Source organism: Phalaenopsis equestris, unplaced genomic scaffold (genome assembly GCF_001263595.1).
Source record: "Phalaenopsis equestris unplaced genomic scaffold, ASM126359v1 Scaffold000985, whole genome shotgun sequence".
NCBI lineage: Eukaryota > Viridiplantae > Streptophyta > Magnoliopsida > Asparagales > Orchidaceae > Phalaenopsis > Phalaenopsis equestris.
This window is the reverse complement of record NW_018165424.1, coordinates 225,726-246,895: the sequence shown is the minus strand read 5'-3', so window position 1 is coordinate 246,895 and position 21,170 is coordinate 225,726. Positions and strand designations below refer to the sequence as shown.

The 21,170-nt window shown below is 31.5% G+C and overlaps 1 protein-coding gene across 1 annotated transcript in view; it reads left to right on the top strand.

The window, feature by feature from the left end:
- The window catches only part of LOC110032617 (UPF0505 protein C16orf62 homolog), a 148,056-nt gene that overhangs the window by 11,701 nt on the left and 115,185 nt on the right, over positions 1–21,170 (top strand). The window contains exon 3 of the mRNA XM_020736290.1: positions 14,317–14,612. Coding sequence (XP_020591949.1) covers positions 14,317–14,612 — 296 coding nt within the window. The remainder of the gene's footprint in view (positions 1–14,316; positions 14,613–21,170) is intronic.

Here is a 21,170-nt window from a genome sequence, read left to right as displayed (position 1 = left end):
CAAACGGATGTCATGACTTTCTCTAGTTTATTTGATCGTGTCTCACCCTCAATTCTTGTGTTCATCCTTCGGGATAGATACAGGATTTGAGGTAAAGCGCTCTTTCATTTAAACTATGAAAATTATGGGGTCAGTTCGACTTCATCTTTTTCAAAATTAAAATTTTTTTTTTAAATGTCCTTCCGAAGCGGGCAACGGGATTTCAATTCCGATGACCGACAGCTTCTTACGGGCAAACCCCACACCAAAAATAGTGTCGACACATGTCAATTGGCCTAATTAATCATTGCATTTAGTGTAGGTGATTGTAAGGAACAATTTTGGTGAAGGATGGAAAGGGTTTTGAGTTCAATTGGGGGGTCAATTTGAAGGATTTTGGAGATTTGGTCAATTTGGGCATGTTGGGCTAGACTTGGGTTTAGATTGAGTTAGCCTTGGACTAAGTCCAAGTTGATTATTGAAAATGTTCAATAGGAATGACATAAAGAGTCTTAAACATGAATTGGGTGCCAATTTTGGGGTTAAGGCAATTAATTTGGTGAAATTTGGGGACAGTCAATTTGGGCAAAATTTGGGGCTTTTTTGGACTTAGGTCGAAATTAAGTGAAATTGAGGTTTCACCAAGGCCAATTAAATGTCAAGTTTGATGTTTATAAATGTTATGAAGAGTTTACAACATAAATTGTGTCCAATTGAGTGGGCTATGGGTTCAATTTGGTGAGATTAGGTCATGTGCCCAAAATTGTGGGTTTGACCTATATCAAAATTGAGCTCAAAGCATGGGCCAATTGAGCTTAGATTTGGTTTGTGTCAGTCACATTGAGGGTGAATTTGAGTTTAGGATTGAAATTTTGGGAGATTGGGATCAAATTGATGGAAATTTGAGGTAGATTTGGGGAAAAATGGGTCTTTAAAAGACAATTTGGGGGTTTTGGTCAAAGATGGTCAAATTGGCCAAATTGGGTCATGTGGTAGTTGAGTAAAATTAAATTGGGAATATTTCGGAGGGTTTAGAAATTTTTGGGATTTTTTTGGAATTTTTGGAATTTTGGGCTAAGGAGGGGTATTTTAGTAATTTGGCAAATCTTTGTGATTTTGGGTAGTTTGGGTGTTTTCAAGGTGTTTGAAATGATTTTTGAACCAATTTGATTATTTTGGGTAAATTTGGGAATTTTGGCCAAATTGGGGTCCCAAGGGTATCTAGGTAATTTGGGGGAGTTTAGGGGTAAGAAGGCTAAGTTGGGCATTTCGGTAGAATTAGAGTGCCAACCACCATCAATAAGTCATGGACCAATGGAAACCCCATTTTAGGTCCTCTATGTAGTGATCTTAGCTAAACCCTAGCCTAGGGCTAGTGAGTTTAGGGGACCACCTACATGAGTCTCCCAAAAGTATCAAGGGACCAAAGCCCAGGGTCAACCCTACGGTCCAGCAGTCCTAAGGGTGACTCATCTTGAGTTCCCTTATAATGACCCCACCTACTAAGTGCTGGAGGTTAGGACTAATATGTAGAATTTCAAGTTGAGTAGAGAAGAGTTTGGAATTTTTAATGGTGAGGGTTCCTTTTCTAGCTTTCTAAGAATAGTCAATAGGAAAGTCCTATAGCTAGACCTTAGGCTATTAAAGTAGAAGAAACTAAACCTCAGCCAAAAGTGAGGTCAGCAAAGGTTTATAGTTAGAATTCCCCTGAATGTTGGAGTTTCCCAATGGGTTTACAACATTGTTATCCCATTACGGATTTACAACATTAGAATTATTGTTACTCCAACTAAAATTTGGGTGATTTTTCCAACCAAGATTACAATAATTAGAATAAGGATTATTAGATCGATTGCTTATTAAATTTAAAGTCTTCCAACCAGGATTATAATAATTAGAATAAGGATTATTAGATCGATTGCTTATTGAATATAAAGTCTCATACAAAGATTGAGGATCGATCATTTGTCCCAATGAATTTTCCTAAAGCACTTGAGGTTTCTGAGAATAATTCATTCCATATTAATATATCTTCTTTGATATTACAGTAATTTGACCATTCAACATAGATAATTGCACCAGAATCATGAATACTAGCTGCCCTTTTTGGAGTTACCCTTTCAGAGGTTCATTGTAAATTATTAGTAGTCATCTCTTCAATTAAAGAATATGCATCATCAAATGATTTTAACATTAATTATCCACCAACAACAGCGTCAATTATAAATCTAAGAGATCCAACAAATATATTATAAAAAGTTTAAATTATTAATCTATCTGGCAATGCATGGTGTGGACAATTAATTCCTAAGGAGTTCTTTAAATCTTTCTCAAGCTTCAAAAATTGATTCTCCTTCAAACTGATAAAAAGATGTGATGTCGTTTCTAAGCTTAGCAGTTTCTTATGGTGAGAAATATTTAGATAAAAATTTTTGTGACAAGTCTCCAAGTTTTGTTTGATCCAGGTAGTTTAGCCACATCTTAGCTTTATCCCTTAATGAAAAAGGAAAAAAGTCTAAGTCTGACTGCATCATTCGACACTCCATCATCTTTAAATGTAGCACACAATTCTAGAAAACTAGCAAGGTGTAAGTTAGGATCTTCAGTCGGTGCTCCACCAAACTGATTATTTTGTATCATTTGGATAATAACAGGTTTAAGCTCAAATAAATTGGCAACTAAAACAGAGTTTTATATACTCAAATGAATTTCATCTCATGTGAGATTAGCATAATCTCTTAAAAGTTTTTGATGATGTTCGTTTTCAATTCCAAAATTATTTAAGCTTGTAGCCATTTTGTTCAAACTCTCTATCTCTTTTTGTTGTTTTTAAAATTTTTAAATAGTTCTTTCTAACTCTGAATCGTAAGGTATTAAACTTACCGATCTTAAACTATGCATACACGAACACAATAAGCAATTAAAATAAGCAAACACACTAAAATATAAAAATATTTAATTAAACTACAATAAGATTTTCAGTGTAAATAAAATGTTCTAAATTATAAAGTAATTTACCATTCCTTCCAAAAACGGCACCAAAAACTTGATGCGGCAATTTTTGTGGTGCGTTGCAAATATCTTTCAATATTACAATACACACACGACAACACAAATAGTAAATATGTAGTTTAATCCCAATAAACATAATTCAGTTTGAATAGTTTTATCTTTTAAAATATTTAAGCTATCAAACTGTAATACTAATGCAAGTATATGTATCGTTCAAGTAATAAAGGACTCTAATGGAGTCCTGAATATCGATCTCACAGAAAGTTAGAAATTCCTATGATTACAATGTCAAACACAATATTCAATCTATAAAATTTAAGTACGCTAAACAAATCTAAAGTAAATTTATTGTATGTTAAATGAAATACAGTTAAAAGAACTAAGTTAACTAAACTAATTGCTAAATTTCAGAAGTAAACTTATAAAGATTAAACAAAGTTTTGTAACGAAGAGTTCAAATTTAAGAAAGTATCATTCCCCTTTACAAAGAGTTTATGGATTGTGAAGTAATTAAAATCATTTAAAGTGCATATAAATTTGTATTGTGCTAAATAGGAGCAATCATATTCTTTACTCTCTAAAAGTACATAAAGAACATTGATTAATCAAGAGTTTGATCCTGAAATCCGTGGTTAGGTTGAGGGGATACTGGTTGCCACTCTGGAGCTCTCACTTCTCCCTCCCCTGAGGGCTAACAATCTCGCTTTAGTTTCCAAGCAACTAGACCAAATTGGAGATCACCTTAAAATCTTCAATTATACACCCATTAAATTATATTTCTCTATTTATTTGCACGCAACACCATGGACCTCTTTCTCACCTATGAAATTGAATGTGAATCTTGCCTTATTGCAGAAAGCATAACCCTTTCGGATCTTATGTTTCTCAACAAATTTGAATATTTCAATTGACCAGATTGAAAAGTAAATGAAGATCAGAGTTTGAATCATCACAATTTATTAACATTTAAAACCTTATATAAAAAATTAATTCTTCACAAAATCATATCTCATTGTAGAGAGAGGGATAAAGAAGACTACTTAGAATTCATGAGAAAAATATGACAAAACATAGATCTTATATATAAAAACAAGTTTATAAAACAAAGAAAGGAAAGAACACAACTTATGTAACACTCCTTCTGAAGCAAATACCTTGAAGTTCCCTTTCAGAACTTTTCTCTCTGTACAATAACGCTCAACTCTTTCTTAGAAAAGTAATGAAGAAGAAATCCCTCACCTTCCCTTTCTCTTAAAACTCTAAAAGAAAATCCTATCTTCTCCCAAGACTTCTCTCTCATGCTAACCTCTTCTCTTCAAACCTCTTGCCCCCCTTTCTTATCTAGACTCCTCCCTTTTTTAATTAGGGCGAGCATTCATTTCAAGAGAATTTAAAATTCCCTCTTTTTTCCCAAAAGGCACACCTCTTCACACCAAAAGACAAGTCCCTTCATTCAAGAGCATTTTCAAAGATTTTCAAAGTGTCTAGATGCGTGTCTAGATGCATTGAATCACTCCATGGGGTGTTTGAATTGATTCCATAGGGTGTTTGAATTGAATCCATGGGTGTTTAAATTAATTTCATGGGGTGTTTGAATTGATTGAAGCCTTCAGAAACCGCTCAAAAATAGTCATTAACCACCTTACTCCATCTTAATTTTTCTCTGACACTTTTGACGCCAATTTTGGTGCCTCTGGCGCCAACCCACTGAAGTTCACACTGTTCCAGATTTTGGCGCCTCTGGAACGGATTGTGGCACCTCTGGCACCAATTTTGGTGCCTCTGGCCCCGCTTCTCTGTAAAATGGGCACCTCTGGCGCCAAGATGCTGAAATGCTCCATTTGACTCCAAATTTCTTCCTTTTTGCACTTTTTTTGCTCTAATTGTCTAAAATTGATATACCTGCAACAAAATATGAAAGTACTCTTCTTTAGAATGAAATGTCAACAAAATTAAGCATAAAATGTATATATAAAATTGTAATTATTTTGGCGTATCAAGAGGAAAAAGTCTTGAAGGCTTGCTGTAGATTTGGAGGAGAAGAAGAGAAGTGAGAGATATATTCTTCACAATAGATTCCAAGTTAGTTTAGAGTGAATTTTAGGGAGAGTGAGTGATTTAAAGGAAGTTGAAGGATTTCTTGGGAAAGATTTTAAGATAAGTTGTGTACTTTGTTTATTTTACTTTGTCTTGTCTTATAAAATTTTATTTATCAATACATCCATGTGTTGTTGTTTGTTCTCCATGAGATCTGAATAGTTTCCTTTGTCTTTCTCCCTGCAATGCAGAATAATTATGTGTAGGATTGTAGTTTAGAAGAAGTTCTTTTAAAACTTCATAAATTGTGATGATTTAAACTCTATGCTTCATTTACTTGTCAATTTGGCCAATTGATTTGTTAAAATTCGTTGTAAAATGTAGTGACCCATTGTTATGGACTATGTTGCTATGTTGCAACATAGTAAGAATCACATTTAGTCTCATGGATGATAATGTATTCCATGAGTTTAAGTGCAAATAATAAGGAAAATAAGTTTTGATGGGCACAAAATTAGAGATTTCAGGGTGACAGACTAAAATCCTCAATTTAACTAAGATGCTTGGAAACTAAAGCGAGATGTTAGCCCTCAAGGAATGGGAAGTGGGAACTCTAGAGTTTGAGCTAGTACAGTCCCAACTTAACCACAGGTTTAGGGACCAAACTCTGGATTAACCAATGTTTTTTATACACTTGACCGAGCGTAAAGAATATAGTTGCTCCTATTTGACACAATACCTTAGGGTTTTGTTATACTTTAGGGTTTAATTATATTTTAAAATTATTTTCCTACACTAATTACAAACTCATTGCAATGGGAAGCATATTTTATACAAATTTTAACTCTTCATACATTATTAGTTTAGAGTAGAGGTAACTTTTCATTTTAAAATTCTTTTTAAATAGCCTTGCATTTACATTTACATTTGGTTGGCATACTAAAATTCCCTTAATTCTATAAGATTAGATATTTTTCAAAAACTTGCGATCATTTCATGTATAAGTTTTCTACAATTTAAAGTAGGTTTTATTAAAGTCAACTTTATAAGAGTTTTGGCACTTTCCTAGTGGGACAGTAACTAATTTTTTAAAGAAAATCCTATATTACTTAAAACAATACATATAATTGCATAGTATCCCTAGTGTGTAAATCTTTTTTATCATCTTTACATAATATTTAATTTTGCACACTAGCCACTAAATGTAAATTGGGTCAAACTTTTTTTGGTTGTATCTTTGAAATTAAATAACTGTGTAATTGCAGGTCAGATTAAGTTTTTGGCACCGTTGTCGGGGAGACTTGGGAACGAAACCTTTTTGACTTAGTAAAATCTTAATTTTTACTTGTAGAAAAATTATATTGTTGTTTTTATGTATGTGCCTGTATTTCAAATTATAAAAAAAGAGAAGATATATTTATTATTTCAGCTAGTGTGTTTTGCTTATTTTAATCTTTATTTTTAAAAAGTGTATGCGTAGTGCATGATCTGAAGGTTTAAAACCTTATGATTCTGAGTTAGAGCAAACTGTTAGAAAAATTAGAAAGTAGAAAAAAATTCATAAATTTTAAGAAATGGCAAATACTACTCATAACAATTAAGAAAATCAAGTTGATGAGAATGTACCAAAACCATTAAGAGATTATGCTAACCCTTTAGTAGATAAAGTTCATTGAAGTATAAGCACTCCTATCGTAGAAGCTAATACATTTTAATTAAAACCTGCTATCATTCAAATGGTACATAATAATCAATTTGGAGGAACTCCATCTGAAGATCCCAACATACATCTTGCAAGTTTATTAGAACTTTTCGCTACATTTCAGTATAATGATATCTCCAATGATGCTGTTAGACTTAGATTTTTTCTTTTCTCCTTAAGGGATAAAATTAAAATTTGGTTAAAATCATTAAAACCTGGATTTATTAGAATCTGGAGTGACCTAGCATAGAAATTCTTGGCTAAGTATTTTCCACCATCAAAGACTGCTAAGCTTAGAAATGATATTACATCTTCTAGTCAGTTTGAAGGGAAATCAATGAAATCAATATACGAGGCTTGAATACGAGGCTTGAAAGTGCTTTAAAGAACTTCTTAAGAAGTTTCCACACCATTCTTTGCCTAATTGGTTAATAATTCAAACATTTTATAATGGGTTAGTAGGACTTTTGAGATCTATTATTGATGCTGTGCTGGTGGATCATTAATGTTAAAACCTTTTGATGAAGCATATTCTTTAATTGAAGAAATGACTACGAAAAAATTTTAATAGCCTTCTGAAAGGGTAAATCCTAAAAAAGTAGCCAGTGCTCATGATTCTGGCGCTATTTTTATGTTAACATCTCAAGTAGCTACAATATCAAAAAAGTTAGATCATTTGAGAATGAATTTATCTCAAACACCTCAAGTGATTGAGGAATATTAATTTGGACAAATGATTGGTTCCAACATTCCTACATTTGAGACTTTGAATGAAATTAATAATAAACCTGATAACCCCTATTCTAACTATTACAACCCAAATTGGAAAAACCACCACAACTTTAATTGAAATAACAATTCTGGTGGAACTAACCAACAATGGGAAAACATTCAAGTGAACCCATTAGGAAATTGGAACAACCAGGGTAGTACTAACTATAGACCAACTTATCCTCCTGTATTTAATGGTAATAAAAAAAATTAAAGGGAATAAGTTGTCTATAGAAGAATTGGTGCTACATATGGAAAACCAATTACAAAGTCAAGGAGCAACAATTAGAAATATGGAAAATAAACTAAGATAAATTGCTAACGCCTTTAGCCATAGGCCTCAGAGAGTCTTCCTAGTAATATTGAAGTTAATTCTAAAGACCATAACGAAGAACAAATTAAAGCTGTCCAATTAAGAAGAGGAAGAGAATTGGAGGCGAGAGTTTAGAAAGTGATTGAAGTTAAGAAAGAAGAAAAAGAAATTGAGAAGTCTGATGAAGATATTCCTCAAAACCTAGAAAATCCTATTTCTCCAATGAAAATCACTTTAGAATGACCACCACCTCCGTTTTCTCAGAGACTTCAACAATAAAAATTGGATAAACAATTTTTAAAGTTTATGGAAATATTTAAGAAGTTAACTATTAATATTAATTTGCTGAAGCTCTGGAACAAATGCCAGCTATGTAAAGTTTATGAAGGATATTCTTAATAAGAAGAGAAATTTTATAGATAATGAGACTGTTGCCCTCAGTGAAGAGTGTAGCACTATAATTTAGAAGAAACTTCCTCAACTTCCTCATAAACTAAAAGAATAAACTAAAAGATCCTGGTAGCTTTACTATTCCATGTGCAATAGGAGATAGATTTAATGGGAAAGCTTTATGTGATTTAGGGGCTATAATTAACCTTATGTCTCTATCTATTTTTTGAAGGTTAGGCATAGGAGAGATTTCTCCCACTTCTGTAACTCTTTAGTTAGCTGATCGATCAATTACTTACCCAAAGGGGATTATAGAAGATGTGTTAGTAAAGGTGGATAAATTTACCTGTTCTATTGATCTCATTGCATTAGATATGGAGGAAGGTAAGGACATCCCAATCATTTTAGGGAGAACTTTTCTTGCTGCTCAAGAAGCTATGATTAATGTATTAAAAGGTGAGTTAACCATGAGAGTCAATGATCAAGAAGTGACCTGTGATATATAAAAAGTAATGAAACATCCAGTAAAGGGAAGAGATGATGAAAGTTTTAGAATGGAACTTATCAATCAACTAAATAACAACCATTTCAAAGAACATTATGAAGATAAATTAGAACAACAAGAAATTGAGATTGAAGAAAATATTAATCTGAAAGATGAAAAGATTAATGAGGATAGAAATTATGTTCAGGAAAATTTTGAGTTGTTGGGCATGAGTGAAAACAACAAAACTTTTAGTTCTTTAATGGAAAACCCGCCTGAATTAGAGATGAAAGTTTTAAATATGCATATAAAGTATGCTTTCTAGGGAAATTATCTATATTACCTGTTATAATACCCTCAGATCTGGCTAAATACTAAGAATATAAATTAAAGGAAATTTTAAAGAATTATATAAAAGCTTTTGGATGAACGATAACTAATATTAAAGGAATTAGTCCTTCAATTTGTATGCATTGAATCTTAATGGAAGAGAATTATACACCAAAGGCTAATCCTCAAAGGACACTGAACCGTAATATGAAAGAAGTTGTTAAGAAAGAAATCATAAAGTCGTTAGATGCCTGAATTATTTTTTCTATTTCAGATAGTGCTTGAGTTAATCCTTTCCACAATGTTCCTGAGATAGGGGGAGTGATTGTATCTGTTAATTAAAATAATGAATTAATTCCTACTCGACAAGTCAGTGGGTGGTGAATCTACATTGATTATAGAAAATTAAATTTTACCACTAGGAAAGACACTTTCCTTTACCTTTTCTGAATCAAATGTTAGACATACGTGCGAGGCATAGATATTTCTGCTTTTTGGATGGACATACCGATTATCACCAAATTCTTATAGCTCCTAAGGATCAAGAAAAGACCACATTCATGAGTCCTAACGAGATTTTGCTTTTAGAAGGATGAGCTTTGGATTATGCAATGCTTTTACAACTTTTCAAAGATGTATGATTTCCATTTTTTGTGATTTAATTGAGAAAGTAATAAAAGTTTTTTATGGATGACTTTCAGTGTTTGGTACTTCATTTGAATCATGTTTAAATCATTTAAATAAAGCACTAAAACTTTGCAAAGAAATTAATCTAGTTCTCAAATGGGAGAAATGCCAATTTATGGTTACAGGAGGAATTATACTTGGACATAAAATTTCTGAAAGCAATATGGAAGTAGATCTAGCAAAAATTTAATTTATTACTAAACTATGTCCTCCCACTATAGTGAATGGAGTTTCTTAGTAAATGTTGATTTCTACAGGCGATATATCAAAGATTTTTAAAAAATTACTAAGCCTCTATGACTAATCTTTGAAAAAGATACTTTTTTTGTGATTTTAATCAGGAGTGACTAAATGCCTTCGAGTTATTAAAAGAAAAATTAATCTCCGCTTCTTTTATTTTTTTTTCCGCTTCTATTATTGTTTCATCTGATTAGAGGAAACCATTTGAGTTGATGTCTAATGCAAGTGATTATGCTATTGGGGATGTTTTGGGATAAAAAATATGATAAAATTTTCAAAATAATATATTATGCTAGTAAAGCTAGTAAAACTCTTAATGAAGCTGTAAAACTCTTAATGAAGCTCAAATTAATTATACTACTACAGAAAATGAGTTATTAACAATAGTATATGCATTTGACAAATTTAGGTCTTATCTTATTGGAACTAAATGTATAGTGCATACAGATCACTCTGCTATTAAATATCTGATGTTAAAGAAGGTTGCAAAACATAGGTTAATCATATGGGTCCTTTTGATAGAAGAATTTGATTTTGAAGTAGTTGATAGGAAGAGAATTGATAATCAGATTACTAATCATCTATCTAGGCTTCAACCTGAAAATTTAGATTACATTGAAAATGAAATTAATGAATATTTCCTGATAAAAAATTACATACTGTAACTGAAAGACGTGTTCCGTGGTATGCCGACATAAATAATTACATAATTAGTCACATTTTACCCTATAGTTTGACATATCCACAATAAAGGAAATCTAAGTATGATATAAGTACTTCTGAGATGACCCATATCTATATAAACAATGTAAGGATCAAATTATAAGGTGTATACCTACGGAAGAAACTCAACAAATTATTCAGAAATATCATGATTCTGATTTTGGGTGACATTTTGAGATTGATAAAACTGCATGTAAAATTTTATAATCTGGATTTTATTGGCTTAAAATAATTAAAGAAGTTAATACTTATGTAAAAACATGTGATCTATGTTGAAGGGCAGACAATATTTCTAGAAGCAATGAAATGTCCCTCAATGTTACTTTAGGGGTTGAAATTTTTTATGTTTGAGGTTTAGACTTTATGGGACTATTTACACTATTTTTCAAAAATATATACATATTAGTTGTTGTGGAGTATGTTCATGGTGAATAGAAGTTGTAGCTTTACCTCACTATGATGCTCAAAGTGATGCAAAATTTTTAAAGAGAAATATTTTTAGTAGATTTGGGATGACAATAATAATAATTACATATAGGAGAAGTCATTTTAAGAATAAGAAGATTGGAGCATTAGTCAAAAAATATAGTATTAGACATAGAATTGTCACTTATTATCATCCTCAAACCAATAATTTAGCAGAATTGTTCAATCGAGAAATTAAAATATATTTAGAGAAAATTATAAATCATAATAGGATGGATTGGTCTAATAAACTGGAAGGAGCATTATGGGCATATAGGACGACTTATAAATCTCATATAGGAATGACCCCATATAAACTCATATTTTGGAAGAGTTGTCACTTACTAGTAGAATTGGAGCATAAAACTTACTGGGCTATCAAGGAAATATTAGCATAAGCCCAATGTGTGGGTGAACTATCACCCACACATATAAACACATATTTGGGAAGGGTTGTCACTTATAGGTTGCACGAGTGTTGAACTGTGAAAATATAACACACATTGGGCTGTGCAGTTCACCCATACACAATGTCATGGTTGTATGTGACTTTATCATGTACTTATGTTTTGTTTTGACTGAATGAAAAAGTAGTTCACATGATAGTTTCATATTCAAATTTGCCATGAGAACTCAGAAATACAACTTTCTGAAGCCACCCCTAGGTTTGCTTGAATAATAATAAATGAAATGACACTTTTAATGCAATACTAAATGATTAAAATTATATCAGAGATAGATTATTTGGTTGATGCTTGATATCTTTTACAAATAAGGTTTCTCAAACCATTTCCTAATGTCAAATACCACATTCCTGATTTTGAAAGAGCTAGCAACGTTGCTCGGGATAGGAAATAAATGTTTAAAAAGAGACACTCATTCTTACATGATGTTATTGAAAGAACATTTGAAGTTCGAAAGAAAAAATGAGTTTTTCTGCGAGATATGCTGACATATCATTTCATAAAAGAAGTGCAGATTGTGGCCGCTACAATGACTCTCCACAAGTATATTTGGCTACATTCTTAATGCAGTGACATTGAATTCAATAGGGCATGTAAAGATCATTCACACATCCCTGCTGAAGCATACAAATATACCTTAGGGCAATCAATATCACAGGCTGAAATTTATTTGCCTTTGCCTTGTACTAAAGATGGGGAAGGTTTAGAGGTGATGATATAGTTTAGAGAGCGAATTACATATGTCATAGCTAGCGAGTGAAAGAATGTTTGTTCATTTTCTATTACTTTATGTGCATTGTATTGTGAAAATACTTAATGTTTATTATAATGATGATTTATGCAATAATGTACATGATGAATCTTAATTTGGTTGAATTTTTATTTTTAGTTCTTTTTCATGTATTTTTTCTCACTTGGATGACCTCCGAGATAATATTGGGTATAATATTTAATGTATTATTTATTGTATGTTTTATTTTTTGTTTGGAGGTCTATGATAAGATATTTGACCTTATGAGTTCTTTTGGATGACCTATATGTTGTTATAAGTTCTTGACATGTATGAAATCAATATTAAGACAACTGATACCACTGTTTATTCAGCCGTATAACTATTGGGGTTCTTCTGGGTGACTTTTACGGTGATATGGACCTGTGACACATACGCGCTTGGTATTACGTGATTTAAAAGCAACCAAGAACTCTTTTTGCTAAAGGTCTATTGTCTTCTTTTAGTGACAAATTATTCATTGGTTTATACTTTGTGCTCTGAGACCTTACAATTTTATAAAATTTTAATTGAATATTTTTATTATTTTTTTTTACTAATGTTGTATCTAATGGTTCGTGCTTTGTAGTTTTAAACATTCTAGAAAGATGAGCTCGAGGAATTTCGGTGCCTCTAGAGCATTATGCTGCTACTGTGGACTATAGTATTATGTGCTTACTTCGCGACAAACACATAGTTATGAGAAATACTTTTACAGATGCCCAACGAATATATCAGAGATTCATGACTTCTTTAGGTGGGCATATCAGTTCGATGATTCTACCGCTAATAGTGATCAAACGTAGAGAGTTTCTTTGAAAAAGTGATTATCTTGTGCGATTAATTGGCTACATTTTAAAAATAATATTATGTTAAATTAATTATTGTTTTATAAGTTTTTCTTATAATTTTGATTGTTGTGTTACTCACTGTTTGATGAGATGCCAATTTTTATTTTATAATATTCAAACTGGATATTTGTTCTTATATATGAAATATGTAATCAATACTTATTCTATTATAAACAATATTATTTATTTATTTATAAATAGCTGCAACATAACAACCGCAAAACTTCACAAAACAAACATATACACAGCTTTCCAACATTAATTCCTTTTGCAGCTTCCTTACACAACTATTGCACAACAGTTTTTAAATAAGCCCTAAGTATTATTTAACTCCATAATTTCAAATTCAGAATTTTATAAATTTAAATTTTCCCTATTTCTTCTTAATTTTTAAAAAAATTTCAAATATACTAATTTTTTTTATTTACAGAATTTAATAAACCCAAAGTTAAGTTTTCGTGAAGCCGTTCACCATGAAAAAATATTACATCAGTACTACGCACGTAGAGTAACGTGCGTATCCAATGAAATCACGTCACGATACCCCGCGCGACGCAAAAAAAAAAAAACGGCGCAGTAACACGGGGAATATTCTCCCCCGTGTTATTCATGTGTTATTGTGTGTTATTCATGTGTTATTGTATCCTGGGAATATTCCTGGTGTTATAATAACACAATAACACATGAATAACACATTAATAACACACAATAACACAAGAATAACACGGGAGAGAATATTCCTCTGTGTTACTGCGCCGTTTTTTTCTTTGTCGAGAATATTTCCCGTGTTATTCAAGTGTTATTGTGTGTTATTCATGTGTTATTGTATCCTGAGAATATTCTTGGTGTTATAATAACAAAATAACACATCAATAACACATGAATAACATGCAATAACACATGAATAACGCGCAATAACACATGAATAACACAGGAGGGAATATTCTTCGCGTTACTGCATCGTTTTTCTTACTCCGCCGCGTGAGATGTCGTGACGTATTTTGATTGGCTACACACTTAAAAATAACGTGCGTAGTACTGATGTAATATTACACTTAAAAATTAGTACTGACGTAATATTTCCTCGTTCACCATAAAGCCCCTCCAACTGGTTCATCCGCGGTGTTTGCCAGCTTGTTCGATCCGTACCCATTTAAAGCCCCTCCAACTGGTTCATCAGCGGTGTTTGCCAGCTTGTTCGATCCGTACCCATTTTTTGTTCTTTACTACATTTTGTACAGTGACCGCAGTGTCCGGCCGATCACGGATACCAATCGTCTTCGTTGCGGCATGGAGTTCAGGTGCCGGGATTTTCTCGCCCAGGACTCGTCGCTCCCTCGAACACCCGTTCAAGTTCATCCTCTCACCGCCATTCGCACTGATGCGGTGGCTCAGGTCTTCTCTATCTGTTCGAACTGTTAGATTTATCGTCAAATCTAATACATATCCTATCTTGCTTCCGGAAACCTCATTTATCTTTTTATTAACTGCATCAGAAATGTTCTGGGGCGATGAATTGTCCTCAAGTTTCTCTTCAACTTCCTTAAATTCACACAGTGATAATTAACTTCGGAGGCATGTTGCCTACTGAGTGGCAGTCACGAATGTTTTTTAAAATTGAAATTGCACGGGGCAATGTCACTAGTTTGCTATTAATGCCCCAATTTAGCTCTGTTGTCTTGGGCTTTGATGTCGACTAAACAAGATCAGTGTTAGTAAAATCACTGCTATGATCTCTTTTAGAAGGGGGATTTACACACTTACCACATAATTCTTATGAATTTACAGACACAACACTTGCTTTTGGCGTTGGATGTGTAAATACATATGAGTTCTGCTGTATCTTTCAAAATCCCTCTTGTTTAAAATGCTATATAAGTGTAATGATATATAAGTTCTGCTGTAAATACATATGAGTTCTGTTGTATCTTTCAACTGATTAATATAAGTGTAATGATATATAAATATATGATTTTACTCGGTGTAACGTTGATAATTATTAGTCGATATTGCTAGATGATACAATATAATAATTAGATGTGATAAGTTGAAGTATCATCATAACATGGATCCCTTCTGGTACAAAATAATTAGGATATCTATGAAATTATAATTTCTAGAGTTTAGACTCAGTGGTTGAAAATGTGAGGTGTCTCTTGAGTATTAAACGATTTGAGACTATCCTAGAGATTTAAAAGGTGAATATTGCAAAATTGTATGTAAAAAATTATATTTATTGAGTCTATGTTGGACGATAAAATTAAATGGTTTGGACAGTGGGAGCATGATATATTAAAAATAATTTAGTGGAAAACACAACTATGTAGTTTGGATATATATAACAAAAGTTAGAATATTTGAATATAAGATAGGTAGGCTGAATTAATGCTGAAGGAAAATGAATAGATCAAAGGCGTACCATTTATGGAAGTTGCACTAAAAATTTGTGCAAAATTTATTTAAGACATCATTCAACTCTTAAAAGGAATGAATGAAGAATTTGCATTCATAAATACTTGGGATAAGGCTAATGATGATAATGATGATATCAAATATAACAATATCATACTATCATTATTTTAAATAATAGATAATATAATTTATTCTAATTAATTGATTAATTATAATAATTTTAAAAATAAATTTGGTCCCAAATCCAAATCTTAGATGAGAAAGATTAATGGATGTTAGATTGACCAACAATTATAAACTGAAATTAAAGTTAATTGAATGAATCTTAAATTGAGTCCTGTTAGTGCTAGGTCTTTCCCCTAAAGCATTGTTCTATGGCCTAACTTGATTGTGATAAGTAAGCACTTGATTGCCATATGAAGTAGGCAAGCGTTTGCTTGGATGCCAAGGATTACTATTATTTCACATAATTTAATTCTTAGTTATGGAAATTTTTACAAAGAATATTCAAGTAAGGTACTTTTGCATATTATTTTTGCGTATGACATAGTTCTTATATGCTGAAAAAGCAAAAAAAAAAAAGGAAAATGGATAAAAAACTTGATGTTGATGAGAAAGACTTCAAAATTATTAGAACAAAAATTGAGTTTTGATTTGCATTTTTTGTGGATATGACATTAAAAATTATCAATCAACATTATTAAATGATCAATTTATACTTGATGCGAAATGAACATTTTTTTTACTATGAGAAGCTCAAATCCAAAAAAAATGCTTTCCAAGCCATATTTGTGTAAAAAGTGAGAAGTACAAATCCCAAAAAATGCTTTTCAAGCCACATTTGAGAGAAACTTTTTTTTTTGGCATAAATGAATAGATCCTAATGATAGTAGACTGATATAAATCTTATTTTCAAGACAGCCTTTCACTCCTTGCTTGAGTGGATTTCAGGGCTTGTTTTATTTGTTGATGAGATGCTTATGACGTGAGTTTCAGACAACCTCATTCGTTATGCTTTTTAGTTGTTTTATTGTCAGAAGTCCAACATATTATAGTTTTAATTTGTGTGAAATAGAATGAAGGATATCCCTACATTGCACCTCATTTATGGCTTCACTATAATAGATGTAGGTTTTGGGAAAACAAAAATATTCATTCCTCTTCAATTTCATAGGAAACATTACAAGATAAATATCAGGGAAGGCTAACAAATTAGGCAAACCATAACATACCCATGCCAAAATAAGGAAAAATAAATTACAACTTACCAACAACAACAATAAAAATAACATCATCAACAACAACAACAACAACAATAACAACAACAACAAGCCTTTATCCCAGTATGTGGGGTCAACTATGAGAATCTTTTTTCTCTATTGTATCCTATCAAGTGTCATGTTTTCATTTAATTCCAATAACTTAAGATCATTTTTTATACAAATCCCAAGCCGTTTTAGGTCTATCTCTATCTTTCTTAGCATAAATTAAATCTAAAACATCTACTCTCCTAACAGGATCATCAAATGGTCGATATTTAGTGTTACGAAACCATCTATGGTGACTCTTAACTGGAGCTACTCCAACCCTTTCACTGATATATTTGTTTGACATTTTGTCTTTGTGTAAAACCACTCATCTACTTGAGCATTCACATCTCGGTAAAACTAAACTTAATTTTATGCTTATCTTTTACAGACAAATATTATGCGTCATAAAGTATAGCAGGTCTAACCGCCATCTTGTAAGTTTTCCTATAAGTCTACATGGTACATTTCTATCTCACAATAGGATCGATGCGTTCTTCCACTTCAACCATCCAACATTCCCATCTATATCACCATCACTTTAAAAAATAAACACGAGACTCATTTTAATGATTTGATTACCCATTATTACAACCTTACCACTAGATCTACCATCACTAAAATTACATTCAATGTATTCAGTTTTAGATCTATTCGAACATAAATCTTTTAGATTCTAAAGTTGAACTCCATAATTTCAATTGTTTCTTGAACTCTTTCTAGTCTTTTATGCAAGAATCATATAATTAGTGAAAATCATACACAAATGTACATCCTCTTGTAAATATCTAGCAAGAACATCCATAACTAAACAAAAAATATATAGACTTAAAGCCGATCCCTGATGTAATCCAACCGAAGTAGGAAAGTATTTGGTCAATCCTCCTTGTGTTCGAACACAAGTAATAGCTCTAGTATACATATCTATAATTACTTGAATATAAAAAATATCAACATCTTTCTTTTGTAGAACTCGCCAAAATACTTATCTTGAACTTTTATCATAAGTTTTTTTCCAAATTAATAAAATCATGCGTCGATTCTCCTTACTCTCTCAATATTTTTCTATCGAAACTCTCAATAAATGTATAACTTCTACAGTTGATTTGCTTGACATAAATCCAAATTGATTTAGAGAAATTTTTGTATGACGTCGCAACCTATGTTCAATCACTCTTTCCCCAATATTAATGTATGACACATCAACTTAATTTCTTTATAATTTACACACTCTAGTGCGTCCCCTTTATTCTTAAAAACATGAACTAATGGAATCTTTCTCTACTCATTAGACTTATCTTTAGTTTTTAAAACAATATTAAAAAGTATAGGAAGCCAAAAAGCTCTCAAATCTTCTAAACATTTACATACATTTAATAAATGCCGTGAAATCCTGCTGTTTTTTCACACTTTAATTTCTTTAAAGTTTCCTTAACATCTATTTCACTAATGCGACAATGAAAATAATTTTTTATTATTATTTACAATATTAAGATTATTAAAATCAATTGTATTTTCACAATTTTCATTGAAAAATTTATCAAAATATTGCACCAATCTATATTGAATATCCCAATCTAAGAAAAGTATTTTCTTAATTTTAATTTTTTAAATACTTTATTTGAACTAAATATATACTTATCTTTTTGTTTGGCTAGTTTATATATATACATTTTACCACCATTAGTGTCTATTATATTATAAAATTCATTAAAAGCAAAGCTCCTAATTATTTTTACCTAGTCATCCACATCAAATGTAAACAAAGAAAGGTGCATACACATTTTTAAATAAAATATAGAGCTTCTAAAAATATTTTAAATATGAAATCATATGCACCCCAAAAAAAAATTATAATCACATTAACTGTACATTAAAAGCTATACAAAATGACCAGTCACCTGGCTAGTGGCCCACTTGTCCTTGCCCTTTTCTAAAAAACAACATAGTATCTGGTAAGTTATGCAATTAGAGAGATAAAGTATACTAAAATGAGATTCAAATATATAAAAAATGAGTAATATGCAGACTGCTCGGTGACTGACATTGGTGACAATATTACTAATAAATAAACATACAATAATATTTAAAAATGCCGAAAATGCAATTAAATATATTGTATGGAATAATGGTCGAGAGTACTAAAATTTGCTCAATACAATTCTTTCATTTATTGCATTATCATATATGCCTTTATTTTTTTATTTTTGTTTTTATTCCTAACTTTCTGGCTTAAAAATGTCACATTATATTTGCATAGATTTTGATTTATTTCATTTCATTTGGTTGATACCCAGCCTGTCGGTCATAACAACCACTGATAAGGGTTGATTGTACTAATATTGTACATATCAATGACTCCCTGGTATCTATTGGTTCGATTCAATTTAAATATCAAGGGGTGATAATTCAATTATTTACCTATTTATGGCTTATCTTGTCAGACTATTACCTTTTCCTATGCAAGTCATCAGAATAGTGTCCATGTATCATAACACACATCAAATTCCCTCAATTATTTTTACCTGTTATAAACATTTTGATATGCATTTATTGCTTAAATTGATTGTTCCTGCAATAATAACTTTATTAATATGCACAACAATTACAATATGACATCTAATAATCAATATTTGTGATTGCTATTTTATCTGTATAAATCTATTGGTATTATGGAAGTAACGAATAATTATTTGCATGAATTGTGTTCTTTTAACTAAATCTAATATGCACAATATGTAAAAAACTAAATGCCAATTCATAACAAATAAATTTACTTATAAATAATAAAAAATTTTGATTTTTTAGAAATTGCTTTTTATTTTAGCAATTACAGATTTCACCTTAGTTGCCGAATCTGACTCATGAGGAGACTTTTCCGCAGGCTTGTCTTGAACTTGCCTCTCTATATACACAGTATGAAATCACAGTTTCTCTTAAATTTTGTAGAATAATTCAAATAAAAATCATTTTAAAATAATCATATTATCAATTACCTTAGAATTACTTCTCTTCATATTACCTCTTTATATTTTCTCCCTCTCTAATCCTTTGATCCTTCATAACTTACATCCTATCAACTCTCTGTTTGCACAACTATTGTTGACGATAAAACAAAGATTAATAAAGGTGTTATTTGATTAAGAAGAATTTAATATAAGCATTTATACATAATCACATACATATATATTTATATAGTTACCTAAACACTTTCAAAATTCCTTTTTATTACTTCTTTCTAAATCCTAGTAGTTAAAAATTGTTACTGTTACAGGTTTTGGCAATCTGTAAGTCTTGTTAAATAGAGTAGGAGGAATATTTATGTTATAGTTGATATTAAAAGCAAATATTTATACTTCATTATAAATATATGATGCGGGAGTTTACCGTGGTGGATGCGGTACTATTGTTGTATTGTACAATGGACGTGTTAATGTAGCTGCTGCAGTAACCGCATGCCCCTCTTTCCTATTTGATTCCCTACCTTGTCTACCACCTTCCACTTCTATCCCAATTTCAAATTCCTTCCTTTCCCATCACCTCTCCTTTATTTATTGCTTATTCTTCTACTTGCCTAATCTGTTTACTAGCCCCCTTTTATTTATAGATGTTTGCTGAGGTTAGGACAGTTTTTGATGAGTGCAGATTTTTTAATGCTGCCTTTCACGCGTTCTTCCCTCCGGGGGTTGTATCCGATGGCGAAAAGGTGCTCCAGCTGTAGCTCGACCCCAACGAGATATATATGCTTTCGCAACCCTCCTCCTCTGACACCGCTTCTAGCTGCCGCACCTTCCAACCACCTATCTGCTGTTCCTGCCTCCTGTTGGCCACCCTAATCACCTTCCCTGCTACTAAATTGATGAGAACTCAAAATTTCATCAAGCCGCAACATGAACCTGTAGGTGGAATTGTTAAAATGCAGAGTTGACATTAAGCGGTTCTTAATTATATTAATTATGTGATGAAATTAATTAATTAATTTAATCAGCTATTTTATAAAATCAGTTATCTTACTAGTTCAAATATTGCTATATTGATCAATTTGATCATAAATTGATGTAGAAATTTATAAAAAATATTTGGATGACTTTCAAGTACTACAAAAAAATGACGTATGTGTCGGCACAAAAAAGGAGAAAGTTATGTTTGGGGGTCGCCCGTAAGAAGCTGTCGGCAGCCGGAATCGAAATCCCGTCACCCGCTTCGGAAGGACTTTTTAATTTACATATATATA